Source organism: Cyprinodon variegatus, unplaced genomic scaffold, assembly GCF_000732505.1.
Source record: "Cyprinodon variegatus isolate N-32 unplaced genomic scaffold, C_variegatus-1.0 Scaffold427, whole genome shotgun sequence".
In the NCBI taxonomy this organism is placed as follows: domain Eukaryota; kingdom Metazoa; phylum Chordata; class Actinopteri; order Cyprinodontiformes; family Cyprinodontidae; genus Cyprinodon; species Cyprinodon variegatus.
The window spans coordinates 485,314-499,323 of NW_015150880.1; the positions used below are offsets into that span (position 1 = coordinate 485,314).

At 37.4% G+C, this 14,010-nt stretch overlaps 1 protein-coding gene across 5 annotated transcripts in view; it reads right to left on the reverse strand.

The window, feature by feature from the left end:
- Positions 1-14,010, reverse strand: part of arhgap42 (Rho GTPase activating protein 42) — a 137,394-nt gene that overhangs the window by 2,137 nt on the left and 121,247 nt on the right. For 3 of the 5 annotated variants that reach the window (XM_015388531.1, XM_015388529.1, XM_015388527.1), the window contains 10 exons: positions 13,150-13,224; positions 12,611-12,695; positions 12,351-12,409; positions 10,813-10,918; positions 10,554-10,713; positions 6,712-6,862; positions 6,110-6,514; positions 5,357-5,513; positions 1,725-1,787; positions 1,555-1,634 (listed from right to left, as the gene is read on the reverse strand). In XM_015388531.1, coding sequence (XP_015244017.1) covers positions 1,555-1,634; positions 1,725-1,787; positions 5,357-5,513; positions 6,110-6,514; positions 6,712-6,862; positions 10,554-10,713; positions 10,813-10,918; positions 12,351-12,409; positions 12,611-12,695; positions 13,150-13,224 — 1,341 coding nt within the window. The remainder of the gene's footprint in view (positions 1-1,554; positions 1,635-1,724; positions 1,788-5,356; positions 5,514-6,109; positions 6,515-6,711; positions 6,863-10,553; positions 10,714-10,812; positions 10,919-12,350; positions 12,410-12,610; positions 12,696-13,149; positions 13,225-14,010) is intronic. The other 2 variants (XM_015388530.1, XM_015388528.1) reach the window with 1 other exon arrangement.

Sequence of the window (14,010 nt, forward strand, 5' to 3'; positions counted from 1 at the left end):
ATATATATATATATATATATATATATATATATATATATATATATATATATATATATATATAGACAGTATGTATATATACACAAGATCAATAATAAAAAAAATGTTAATAAACAGATGTCATCCAAACAACAAGTGTACTAAAAGGTGTATACACTTCATACTTGGTGAAGTCTCCTTTTGCATGAATTACTGCATTAGTGTGGCGGGGCATGGAGGTGAATTGATGAGGTGTTTAGGTCACTCTAATTATGGCCTTCAGCTTGTCTATAATCTTGGGTCTGGTAAATCTCACATTTGTCTTCATGATGCTCCAGGGTTTTACGTAGCTTAGAAGGTTTGTCACCCAATCAAGCACAGTAATATGCTAATCATTAAAGCAGATATTGATACAGTGTGGACATGTTGATGGAAGATGAAATCAGAATCTTCTTGCTTGCAAACGGAAAACAAAAAAAATCCCTTTCAATGCTTAAAATATAATAAACAGATAAACCTCAAGCAGTTTGGATTCTGTTCCTCTCATTTCCCCCTCCAGGGTCTTAATGGGGAACACTGTTTTTTTTTTTTACATTGGCCCCTTGATTTTACGTAAATTACGTTACTTGGATATTACAAAACCGAATATCTTCGGAACAGCTCCAAATGACACAAAACTAATATGGGTGAGTAGAACATGGTGTAATAACGTAAAATCAAGGGGACAATGTAAAAAAAAAAAAAAAAACGGTGCTGCCCTTTAACTTTTGCATGAGATGCAGAGCTTACTGTTATTGTAGACTTTGGATTGCGGAACAATAGTGTAGCCTTTTCTTCTCTTTAGCTAAGAGACTTCTGAGGCGATATTTCATGTAGAAGTAGCTCAACAAAAGAAATGCAACAGTTGTAGCCCATGTTACAATTGTTGCATTTCTACTTATTTTTAATCCATGCAGGCACTGAACGTGGACACTTTTTTATTTCATTGTCCGACTGGATTAACAATGAATATAAAGTCTTGTGATGCTGAAACTGTGACTCCAGTGAACCAATTGTCTAAACTTTTTGATCTCCCAAATGCTTGAGCACTTTTTTCAGTCATAATTTTTTGTCTTTCATTTACATCTATACTTTACTTTAACAAAGTAAAGTAAATGTAATAATGATTCTTTATTTCAGCAATTCTTAAACAACTTGCATCGATAGTGTTCATTTTTCACCGCTTATTAGTAAACAATGAAACCAGCCCTGTTAGTCCATATTAGGCAGGCCATAATATGGTTTTGCACACAATGTGTTTTGTTGGATTGTTTTTTGTTTTGTTTTTTACAGGTCCTTCCTAATATTTAGCTATCCTTTATAACATTAGCTACACCCAATAATCTTAAAAAAAAAACTCCTGAAATAAATACCAAAAATACATCTCTGTGTTCCATGAATCTATAAAAGTCAAATTTTTTGAATGCATTTAATGTAATAAATGTTCATTCTAGGATATTTATTTACTGAGATGCACCTATACTTGCAAAAGGTTCTGGAGACAAAAACAAAGTACTTTAAAGATTTCTGTTTCCTTACCGTTTGAGAAGAGCGCCCCCTGGGGGAAGCTGAGCTCATTGCTGTGCTCTGCTTCACAGGAATACATAGCCTTGGCATCCCTATAAAGCCAAACCAAAAGAAAATGTTGTAATGAATCTGAAATGGTGTAAATAATTAGGCCCACAGTTTGAAGATGGTTTTATTTTTACCTTCCATTTGGGATGGACTGTGAAGATGAGGGGTTTTCAAACAGCAGAGCTCTCGCAGCAACCCTAATATAGAAGAAAAATAAAATCCCTCCATAAAAGAAAGATAATCTATACTCTTATAAAAATAAATAAAAAATAAAAATCACAAAACTTTCACAATTTTTTTTTTTAGCAAAATTCTAATACTGACTGACCTTTTCTGACCATATGACATCTATCCACTGAACTTCGCCAGTGTTCCACATTTCACAATGAAGTGAAAAGGAAAAACTACATATAAGGGGAGGTTTCCTTCCGCCAGGAAGACGGAGCCTCTCCAACCCAAAGAATCAATTTAAAATATGCAACACAGACGTGCATAACCCCGGCGCATGCAAAATGTAGGAGTCAAGGGCATCAGCAGCGCCTGAAGGGCTAACTGGGTGGGTACTATGCAGGGAAAGACTACTCTTGAGACCGTGTGACTGGCTCCTCAGACACCAAAAGTAAAACAATCTATTTGTCCCAGGAGAACAAGCACAGACTGCTGCTGGGTCACATCAACCCTGGAGCAAGCAGAACGTAATTAAAGCCAGCCCTCCCACCAGTGCAGAGAAGACATAAATCTCCAAACATGCACTCATCCGATTTTAGAAACCTCTCAATGCTCATAAACCGACAAGGGAGGAGGCAGACAACTCAGAGGGGAAGGAGGGAGAGTGAGGAAGGAAGGCAGAAAGAATTGTTGCTAAGTTATTGTGCTCTGGTCCTGCTGGGCTATTGCATATTTGTGGTGCCAATTGGATGCTGTCTCTCTGTATAAATATTAATTGTATTAAAGTAGCTAGGCATACAGCTCTAGAGCTGTTTCCACATTTTGTCACGTGGGAAAAAGAAATTTTAATATACTTTAATGATGTATTTATTTTTTCATGTTGCACACCAACACAAAATAGAAACAATCTGAATAGTGTGGCATGCTTCCAGAGACTGAAACTGTTGTCCCTTCTTTAACTCTGCGTCATTCAGATCTGAAAGAATCTCTGTATGATTTTGTTATTTTTTTTGCCTGAGATCATGAACTGGATATACGACTGGACTGTGACTGGGCCATTTAATCCAAAGCTTATGCATCAATCTCTTCCCTTGTAGGTCTGATTGTATGTTTATGGTCTTTGTGCAACCAAAGGATGAATGCATTCATTCATTTTAAATATGAGCAGCTTTCTAAAAAAATATAGCTTCCAATAGCCGTAAGCTTGGACCTCCATGCTATTCTGCGGGGATGGTGCGGGATTACAGTTTAAGCTTACATTTTCTTTTTTTTTCATAAAAAATAGGTCTTATCTGAACAGAGCACCATTCTCTCCATGTTTGATATAGCCCTTACTTTGTCACAAACTCTGACAGGTTTTTTAAGGCTTTTATTATGCCCAGGGCCTTTAGCCTGGACAGCCAGATTTATTTAAGACGTATACATCGTAAATGGCCTGTACTTATATAGCACTTTTTCAAGTCAGGAGACTTGACCAAATTTCTTTACACTACATGCAGTCATTCACCCACTGATGATGGCAAGCTACGTTGTAGCCACAGCTGCCATGGGGCTCACTGACAGAAGCAAGGCTGCAGAACACTCTCACCACCGGGCCCTCTAACCACCATGAGTAGACAATGCAGGTGAAGTGTCTTGCCTAAGGACATATTGACACTGAAGCCGGTGCCAGGGTTTGAACTCCTTCATCCGATGCCACTGCCGCCCCCCATTGCAAAGCAGTGTGGAAAGGAGCTAGTAGAGTCCAATTTCAAAGGCAGGACCTGGGCGGTACTAACAGAGTCGGCAGTAACAGGTTAGAACCAGTCAGTGGTGACGACCTGACACCAAAAAGCCACTCTTAAAGCAGCCAATTTTGATGAAATATCCCGCTACCAGACAACTAGGGTCTTCTAGCTCCTGTCTACTCTATACACCCAGAACTGGAACCAAACATGGAGAAGCAGCATTTAGTTCAGATTCTCCACTTATCAGGATCACACTCCCAGAAGACTGTAAAAGTGCTGAAAGCCTGAATTCTTTTAAGTCAAAGTTAAAACCCTGTTTGTTTAGAACTGCCTCTAACTGTTGAAGTTAAACTATCAACTGAGGTATTATTAGTTTAATGCTGTGGTCCAACTGCTTTATTTGTTTCACATTGTGCTTTTATCATGTTTTTATATTCATTCTCTTTGTTCTGATTTTATTTTGCGTCCATTTTATTTTTTCATCCATACAAAGCACTTTGCATTGTCTTTTTACTGAACTGTGCTATATAAATAAACTGGCCTTGCCTCATTTGTGACATAATAAAGAGCAAAATTAAAAACACTGCTCCGATTGAGCTGCCATCTTGACTTTGGAGGTTACAGAAAACCTTTGCATTGTGTGTAATTCTGACAGAAGCATAAACTTACACCTCCTGCACTCTGATTAGCACAGTCAGAGTCTGATTTCTACTCTACCCTCTGTAAGTCAGTCTGGCTGGCCTGGCTAAAGAGGCTCCTGCTTTCTTCCCTGATTAATTCCGTTTACTGTTATCAAAAAATACATTGAAAATAAAATGTGTGATTTATCATTAGAAGGAAAAACAAATTGATGCCTCCAAATCCACCCCTTCTAAAAGAAAGAAAAGATATATAACTATATCTATAGGTAGATTAAGTGAACAATTAATGCCTGTTATTGAGCTGTGTCGCTGCAATAATCAGCAATTGTGGGGCTCTGACTAAATACAGGAACAGGTTTAAAAAAACAAAACGTTTGCGATGACTTTTAAAATATTTATAATATTCAAACTTATCTTATTCCTTCATATTAAATACTACAAACTATTGTCATTAAAACTATTAAGTCCATATCACCATGCCAATGTTTGCAGCTGTTCTATCCTTACATGACTGATTGAGCAGGACTCTTTGAGCTTAAAATAGCTTTTTTATAATATTAAATTAACCTTTTTATCCCTTCCTCTAGACCTGCCTGCTTCGTTTTCAGTTCCTTATTACGTTGCTTGTTTACTAATGTTTTCTGAAAAAACTTTGATCCCTTCAGATCTATACTGAGGCCTTTACCCACAGGAGACCATCTACTGACTGACGTTCTTTTTCCCCCAAGTGATTAAGGGAGTTCTTAAGGAAACTGATTGCAGAAGATTAGAGGTATCAAAGTAAAGCGCAGGCAAACAACTGCCCACAGCACCTTTTACATGTTTTTTCACCTACAGATCTAATGAAAATCTTGAGTTAAAAGCTTTGTACACCCAGTGTTGTTCCTTTTCTACTGTTTAATCATAAGTTTGTGGTTTAAATCTAACAAAATAAAAAAAAAATATATGAGTTAAAACATTTTTGCAAGATAATATATACATCCAGTATCTAAATTATCTAAACACCAACAAGTCTTTGTTTTCTTTTGGATAACCGATGAACCATTTTGTCTGTAGAATATATCTCGAAACTCAGATAAAAGTTGTAAATCATTTGTTGACTTAGAACGACACTAAGAAACTAGATATACAACCAAAACAAATAACCAAACTGTTCCAGTTTGCTAATCATTTAAGGACAAAGAAAAAGATAAAAGAAAAAGATACGAGTTTTTTAAAAAACTTTGTTACACTGAGCCAGGCCTCTGGTAGCCGTTGTTAGTCGAGGCGTCTGTCCTGCGGCGGATCACTTGCTTGGGTGGAAGGCTTGGGTGATCACCGGGCTTTAAACTCTCTTTGGCCTCCAGTGTTGACAAACTTTGAACAGATCCAGAGGAGCTCCGCTGGCCTTCAGAGTCAGATATGATAATAAGAATTGTTTTCAGAGGATCAGAAGACAAAAAAAATCTAATAACAAAGCATCTGGAAGCAAACACCCTGGATTCAATAAATCATCCATTTCATTTAAAACATGATTTGCCTGTTTTTATAGGTGCAAATACTTTAGGTATGGAAAAGGTTACATAGGATGAACCAGATTTTTCCATAAACCTTTTTCTAATACCTTGGCTGTTCTTTGGGGATTTTTTTTCATATAATATAAGGAAAGCATATTTAAGCCATTGTCTTCAAATTACATCACTATCTGTTGCCACATTTATTTCAAATGATCGTTACAAAGCCATGAGATCACCATCTTTGCAAGTATCAAAAGTCTAGTATTCCTATAGTTAACATGGCCTTCTGGCTTTAATGGCAGCAATAAAAAATATCTGCTTATTTGGGCATTTGGGAATTTTTTGTTTTTTCAAATCAAATTTTAGGTGGTGTGAAATAAAGCGTATGTATTTCTAATATAGCATGTGTTAAAACTTGGTTTAAACTGGGAATGTCAGACTGATGATTCATTTTTCTTTTGAAAAAAGGAAAAAAAAATGTTCTTACCATTAGATCCTTGCAGGGATTTCAGTGATGGAGAAATGTTGCGATTCAGCAGGACTGGCTTGAGGTCAGTGAAGCAGTGGGGGGCTTTCTTGGGTGCAGGAGACAGTTGAGGTGTTGTGCTAATGGAGGACAGGCTAAAAGTGTCCTCTGATTCTCCATCTGTTCGACCTCCTTCCTCCCTGGAGCTGGACTCGGGGCTGCTGACACACCCCGCAGTCCTAGGGCCGTTGGAGAGCTGCGAGGGCGTCAGACGGAGGAGGTCCGCCATGCTGTAGCTTGTCCCTGGTCTGGAGGATGCGGTTTTGGAGGAGGTATTCTGCTCAGAGGAATGGGATGAAAGAGACTCCATGCTTCCCATCGGAGTGCTGCTTGGACTGCTGCTCAAGGTGTCACCTATGCAGGGACCAGAAAGGAGGCATGCAGGGCCCTCATAAAAACCTGCTTGCTTTGTAAAGATAAACCCCATATTTTTCCTTGAGGAAGAACATTATTTCTATTATTACAATCACTCCAGAAATAAATTACTTTTAGAGCAGTTACAAAAAAAAAAAGTATGTCATGGCATAACCTTCGTTAGTAAGCAACCATACTGTGGTACTCACTTTCTGCATCTGCAAGGCACAGTGTTGGGGTATAAATACTGCGGGGCTTGCGGGGCCCCTTGGACAGGCAGATGGCTCTGTTCCTGCGGGAGCCGGTCCTGCTCTGCGGTTGTGGCAGAGGCACATTGGGATCCGGAGGCTGTTGAAAGATCTGTAGGTAAAGAAAAGAGCGATTGATGTTCCTTTTTTTTTCTTCTTCCACACTGTTTACATTTGATCACTGCTGCACTTTAAGAAATGCAAATGTCATGAAAAATGTACAAAACGAAATTTTGTTTTGTATACTCTCTCTGTATTCAAAATGACGATACAAGTTGTCTAAGTCTAAGTCAAAACAATCTTTATCCATTTTCAGAAATGTGCCATAGTTGGCATCCCTGGCAAAGGTGTGTAAAAGGTTCTAACATTCATATGTTATTGCAGAAGTAAAATCACAATGAATTTGTTTCATCTAGTCTTTTATAGGAATGCATTTGATACAGTGAACAGAAAAGTTGGATTAGGAGAAATGCAGAAAAATAAGCAGTGTCATGATTCCTGGCACTCAACTTGACCAATGAAAACTTCTTTTTTCCCTGGAATTTTCACAAGCTTTACATGTGGTCATCTTATAGAAAATACAGCATTGAATTGAAAAAGCTTCCTGGATGGGAAACTAATCGTCTTTAAACTTGGAAGTCCAGTTAGATGTCTGAGAATCTTAACCAGAGCATTAAAAAAAGTGTGCAAGTACAAAAGATGAATACAGATGTTCATAAACAAGGAAGTAACTCTTTTTTTATGTTTCACATTTAAACAGGGGAAAAACAAGAGAACATGCCTCTGAACTTGGAAAGAGGTTTGTTGATTTTTAATGAGTGAGGTTCCAACGTGAAGCTTGGCAAACTGGACTCATTAATGTTTTTTTTTTTATTGCTGTTTTTTTTTTTAACCAGTGTCTAATGTCGTGTCTGACTTTTCAATCTAACTGCATCCATCCATCCATTTTCTAACACGCTTATCCCAAGTGGGGTCAAGAGGGGTGCGGGTGCCTATCTCCAGCTGTCTATGGGCGAGAGGCGGGTTACACCCTGGACAGGTCGACACTGTATCGCAGGGCAACACAGAGACAAACAGGACAAACAACTATTCACACACACACTCACACCTAAGGAGAATTTAGAGAAGCCAATTAACCTAACAGTCATGTTTTTGGACTTTGGGAGGAAGCCGGAGTACCCAGAGAGAACCCACGCATGCTCAGGGAGAACATACAAACTCTGTTCCACAGGTTGGGAATAGAACCCAGAACCTTCTTGCTGCAAGGCAAGGCAGCAGTGCTACCCACTGCGTCACTGAGCAGCCCATTGCTGCTTAGCTCCGACCAAAAATAGACTATTGGTTTATCTTGGTTAGAAAGTCAGAGATTTGTTTGTTTTTTTGGATTTCTAATACCAAATGAGATCTGGTGCGTTTTGGCCCTTACTACCTGTTTCCTAAATGTGTAACTATAAGATAACACCAGGAGTAATTTCTTTTAGCCAGTTTTCAAAATGGGACATATGAAAATCACATGCCAGTCATGTAAGTCACATGTGAGTCTTCGTAAGTCTGAAAATAATTTGTTCAATTAAGGACATGTACTTACACATACTTATGTAGTAGAATTTTTTACTGGTCTCCATAAGAGAAAAAATAACTTCCTGTGTCCCTGAGGTATGATAACAAGGCCTGTTGATCTTAGCTTGACTTGAAATTGGAAAGACAGTTGAAATATGTCAATAGTTAGATGTATCTTCATGTTTAATAAATCATGGCTGTTAGCTGAAAATTGCTAATTTAAAAAGTCAAAGAAAAATATTTGAAACAGAAGGAGCTGAACAGACTAGAATGGGTCAGGTTTGAGGTTACTTTTCCCCACTCAGAGTGAGGGGGGTGGAGGTAAAATGATCTCTGAAGCTCACTGTTAAAAAGCTGTAGCACCTAGTGGAGCCACCATGTCTGCATAACAACAGTTTATTTTAAGGCCTTTATACATACAGTATCTCTATCAGGGGGCTGTCAATGATTGTGAAGGGTGCTGCATGTTATATGGTGAATATAAATGTCATATTCACCATATATATATATTTTTATTTCTCTTTTTAAATTAAACCTCTATAAGAATGGGGCAATTTAAAAAAGGGCAGATTTCTCTTCTGAAATAAACAGAACTAATAATGTGTGTGTATTTTTTCAATTTAATTCTGGAAGCTCTAAAAAACTTCATCTAAACAATTCCAGTAAGTTTTTGGTAATAGTTAGTCTAAGTTATTGATACCAACAGTGTATGGAGAGAATTTTGTTTAAAAATAAATTTGTTTCTGTATTTCTGGACTAAACATTTTGTGCATACCGGTAACTTCAATTATTCTAAATGTTTGTTCAAAAACAAATACAGAATAAAAAATAAAAATTCAGGCACAGATCTTATATTTAAGATATTGCTGTGCATACAAGCATTAAATTCATGCACACGAATCAGGTTATGAGAACAAAACGTTTTTCGAAACACATTTCATGCTCCCAGATTAATTTGTACATGGTGCGTTTAAATGCTGGTGGAAAGCTCGGTCATCTGAGTTTGTTTTTTTTTTTTTTTCGGATTATTATTTCATATTTATTTTCACATTTATTTCACTCTATACTTGTGCCAAACTTGCAAAGAGGAATTTCTGTGAAAAATAGGATACCTCAGCACCACTTGGTTAGAAGAAATACAACTACATCTACTTTTTATTGTTCAATGGTTGCTTATTTAGATGCATTTTTGAGCAGTACGAAAATATGAGTACAAGCGGAGGTAAGAGCCTTTTTTTTTGGCATACTATATTATGCAAGAGATGTTTCAATGGTTTGAAGAGCCAGAGCTAGATTTTTTTTTTTTTTCCATCAAACTTTTGCATTTTTTATCAAGGTCATGAGTGACCCACTATCTTGAAATTAGTGTAAAATTGTTCTACTAGACTGAACAGAATGGTTACACTCATTTTTATTCAGTTTTAAGACTTTTCATGTTTTGTTTTTTTTTTGTTAAAAGTTTTCATTTTTCTTCAATAGCTTTTTGGTCATTTGACTCAGTGACTTAAAAGAGCAGCAGACTAAAACCTGAGTTCCTGAACAAATCGGCCTTGAGCTAGCTGCTGCTAAATCTGAATATCTTAATCTTGAATATCTTATATCCAAATCCAATCAACTTCATGTGGTCGCCATAACTGTCTCCTTCTCTTCTTCGTCTCTCTCAGTCTGACTGCCTGTCTTTTGAGACACCTAACAGCTGTTTCTTTAAACCCAGGGATTATATTTGTAACTGCTCAACTATACATGTAAACAAACAACCACAGAATAATAAAAACTAGATATAGTTGTACGTATTCTAACTAATGTATGCTGAGGTATCCCATTTTCAACAGAAAATCCACATTGTTCAGCAAAAGTATAGATTGAGATAAGTTCAGTGCAAAAGAATGCTAGAGTCTGAACAACACTCAGATGACCCAGCTTTCCATCAGCATTTAAACACACCATGCCCACATGAATCTGAAAGAGTAAAATGTGTCTCAAAAAACGTTGTGTTATCATAGCCTCTATGCATAGGAGCCTTTGTGAAAGTCATAAATATCAGATTTGTATCTCTATTATTATTTTGGATTCATAATTTTTCTATATTTGTAACTGTTATTGAACATTTACACGTACCTGAAGTTATGCACATAATGTTGTTTACAAATTACATCAAAATACAAATCCAGCAGTAGAGACACAGAGCCTTACTGAAAAAAATTCTCTACATAAGGGATTTCTGTTTAAAAACAATCTCTGACCTTGGTGAAGTTCTCGATGAGTATTTCCACCACAATGTTCTGAAACTTAATGTTCATCATGGCAGCCACCGTCTCCTCCTGCGACCGCATCAGCGTCGGCCCAAAGATAACACCCAAGTTGGACACTGTCATCAAGTTAAACTGGTTTTGTGCAGAAACTCTGTGTGGACATCAGGAATGTTTAATTAGTCTTATAGCTTCATTTCGTCTCTCAACAGGCCATTTTTTTGTGCAATCGGTTGATTACAGAAACACCTACATGACAAGGTGTTTAATCAGTAACTCCAGCATTTCCCTGTTCTTATCAGGTAGCTTATGTACCAAAGCATGGACAGCACACACTCTGTAGTTTTGGTCATCGGACTCTGAAAGAGCAAAAAGTAATTAAATAAATGCACAATAAAATCAGGCATTAAAATGTTTTAGAAGGTCTGTAAGGTTTTCTTTTAAAAGACCCACAATCTCCACTTTAAATAAAAACGGACATGCACAACCCCGTACCTTCCTAAGGAGAGGGAACGCCTATTAAACTTGTGTGAGAGCGTTCAAGAGCCCATTTCTCCTTGTGCACGCTCTGTTCAAAAATTGCTGTTTGCATCGCTCATTAGCTTTCTTTTCAAAAGAAGATTTGCGATTTTCTCACTATGTCAGACTCACCACCGGTAAGTGAAAATGGGGACGAGCACATAGGACCGCCTTACTTAAACATATCACCAGAATGATTGACAATTATTAATAATAATAACAATAATTTAACTTTAGTGATCTCACATTGGAGAAATTTACCTTTACCCATTCCCTTGGGGAGCAGTGGGCTGCCACTGTGCAGTGCCCGGGGAGCATAGGGGTTAAAGGTCTTGCTCAAGGACCAAGAGTGCAGGCTGTGGGAATCGAACCAGGTACTTGCAACCTCCTGCTCTAAACACTAGGCCAACACTCCTCTAGAAGGACCACTAATTTTGATGATCCACCCGGAAAAATAACACCCTCCACTATATCTTTAATTTACTTAATGAAATTGTTGATATTCATGTTTAATTTGGATATACAGACAGATGGAAATCCTTTTTAATTAAGCTAACTTTAGCATTGAAACACATAAAAAAAGATATAAAGCACACAGAACAGAGCTGTCTCTGATCTGAAAGGGGTTTGAATGCTTCAATCTCGGCCGATTCAAATTTTTAACTATCAGGATCTCAAAGGGCAGCTTGGAACGGGACTTTTCTCCTGCAAATTTAATGAGATATACAATATTCATTTCAGTTCAAATGCAATATTTACAGCACATGCACATTAGATACCCACAGTCATCTCTAAACATTTTTAGTTCTGTAAACAAGACATAACCAAGTATAAAATATGTGAGTCTAAATCCGGTAAATGCAATATATAGAGTGTGTAACAAGTTCCAAGAACTGCATTGTATTTCTTAAAGGAAAAGCTTTTAATTAATGTGATCTAAGTTTGATTTAAGAAAAATATTCCTTTGATTTTACTGTCAAAAAGCAACTGTGCTCATTCGGTACTGCATATTCAGTAAATAAATAAGTAAATCAACTGATTAAAATGATCTTTTATCATTAGTGATCCTAGACTTCTAATCTAGTTTATAGAAGACATCAGATTTAAGGCTTTAGACCTTAAATCTGGGAACCACTATGCAGGATTCACCTTTATTTGGTCAGACTTAGACTCTGCTACTGAAGCAAAGGAAGATTTGATCTTAAGGGTGTCTAGAAAAGGTTACTGGAGTTGCCAAAATCTGTGTGTATAACCCAACTTTGAAAGACTTACTGACAGCCATGATGAAATCTTTGTGCAGCTTGAAAGTCATAAGAGGCTCAGAGAGACACCTAATGGAGGAGAAAAAAAAAGGCCCAGTTATAATTTACTGTTATTTGGTGAGACTGGACCTCTGAATGCAGCCACCTTTGTGTGTGAGTCAGTGATAGCTCTGAATGCATGGCTAGCAGCAGGGTGGATTCACAGAGGCATAATGGAGCCAGTGATCACTCCTGACAGTTAAGGACATGCAGCTGGTGGGGCAAGCTGACCTGAGGTAATTCTTCAAACCGCTGGTGATGGTTTTGTTGTCCCACATCTCAGGATCCAGCTCGAAATCCACAGGTGCCTTGGAAGCTGATGAAAACATGTATTCAGTTCTTTAACATTTTTAACACCAGCACAGTGATTATGATGCAATCTGCCTGCATGAAGCCAATAGGATCTGACACCACCAAACATGATGCTTAACAGGAAATTATAAATAGTGTCTGTGTCTTTGGTTTAAGCACACATGTGAAAGTGTGGTACCTTACTGAGATGGAGCTAAAGCTTAAGGTGGATTCTCGTGAATCGTGCTGACATTTTCTGTTCACATGTATGAAATGTGTGTAAACAAGATTAGCTTGGGTAATTTAATGAGGTCAGGACAAAAAAAAAAAAATGTCCCAGATGGTTGTTACACAGTTTGACCACAGAGAGGAGCTCTTTACTCACTCTGAAAGATTACATCATATTTGCAAAAGCAGGAGTCACTGTGATAAAAAAAAAAGATTTCATTCACAATTTAATTCCAAAATAAACTACTTACAAAAGACTGTGCTCATCAGCCTCTGCACTTTGGAGTTTACCCCTCCGATTCTATACAGCCCCATTGTATTTATGCCTGGGTGACAATAGGGGGAAAAAAAAGATTAATTTGGTAAAATGAACAATTTTTCAGTTCAGTAGCTGTCTATTGCAAATGCATTAGTCTTGTTACAACCACAAACATCAAAGTATTTAGTGGATGGAAAATCGGAATTACTTAAAATATTAGCAGACAAAAAGCTGACAAGTGTGGTGTCCTTCTGCATTTAGCTCCCCTGAGTCAATCCTTTGTAGAACCAAAATCAGTGACTGTATTTTTTGTACATTTTTCTTTTACAGAATAGTTGAAGCTATTTTAAAACACGATAAGAAAATCAAGTTCCAGATTTGGAGTCAGATTCCCAATTTTACTGAATGTCTGCCTCTCTGTCACACAAATATACATTGATACAAACTAGATCATTGTATATACGGCTTTATATTTGGTGCTGTGACCTCGGTCATTCTCTGGGTCTCTAACAGTGTTGCTTTCTCTCTATTGAAGAAAACAATCCACACAGCTTCATGTTCCCACCAACGTGCTGAACCATTGGGTTGTGTAGTCAGGGTCATAGAAAGTCTTGTTTTCCCTCCAGACTTGGCCTTTTGGGTGTTTTACGACCAAAGCGCCTTCCTCCTGAACCAGGTAGAGAACTCCTTCTTTCATGGATTAAGGGTTAATCAGCAATATGTAAAATGTTAATCTTACAATAAATGCTATATTGTCTTTAAACCTTGATCCTTGCTTCATCTGCTGAATTCTTTATTCTTCATAATGTATTTTGTTGACTAATATTGTTTAATCCTTTAAAATACACTTATA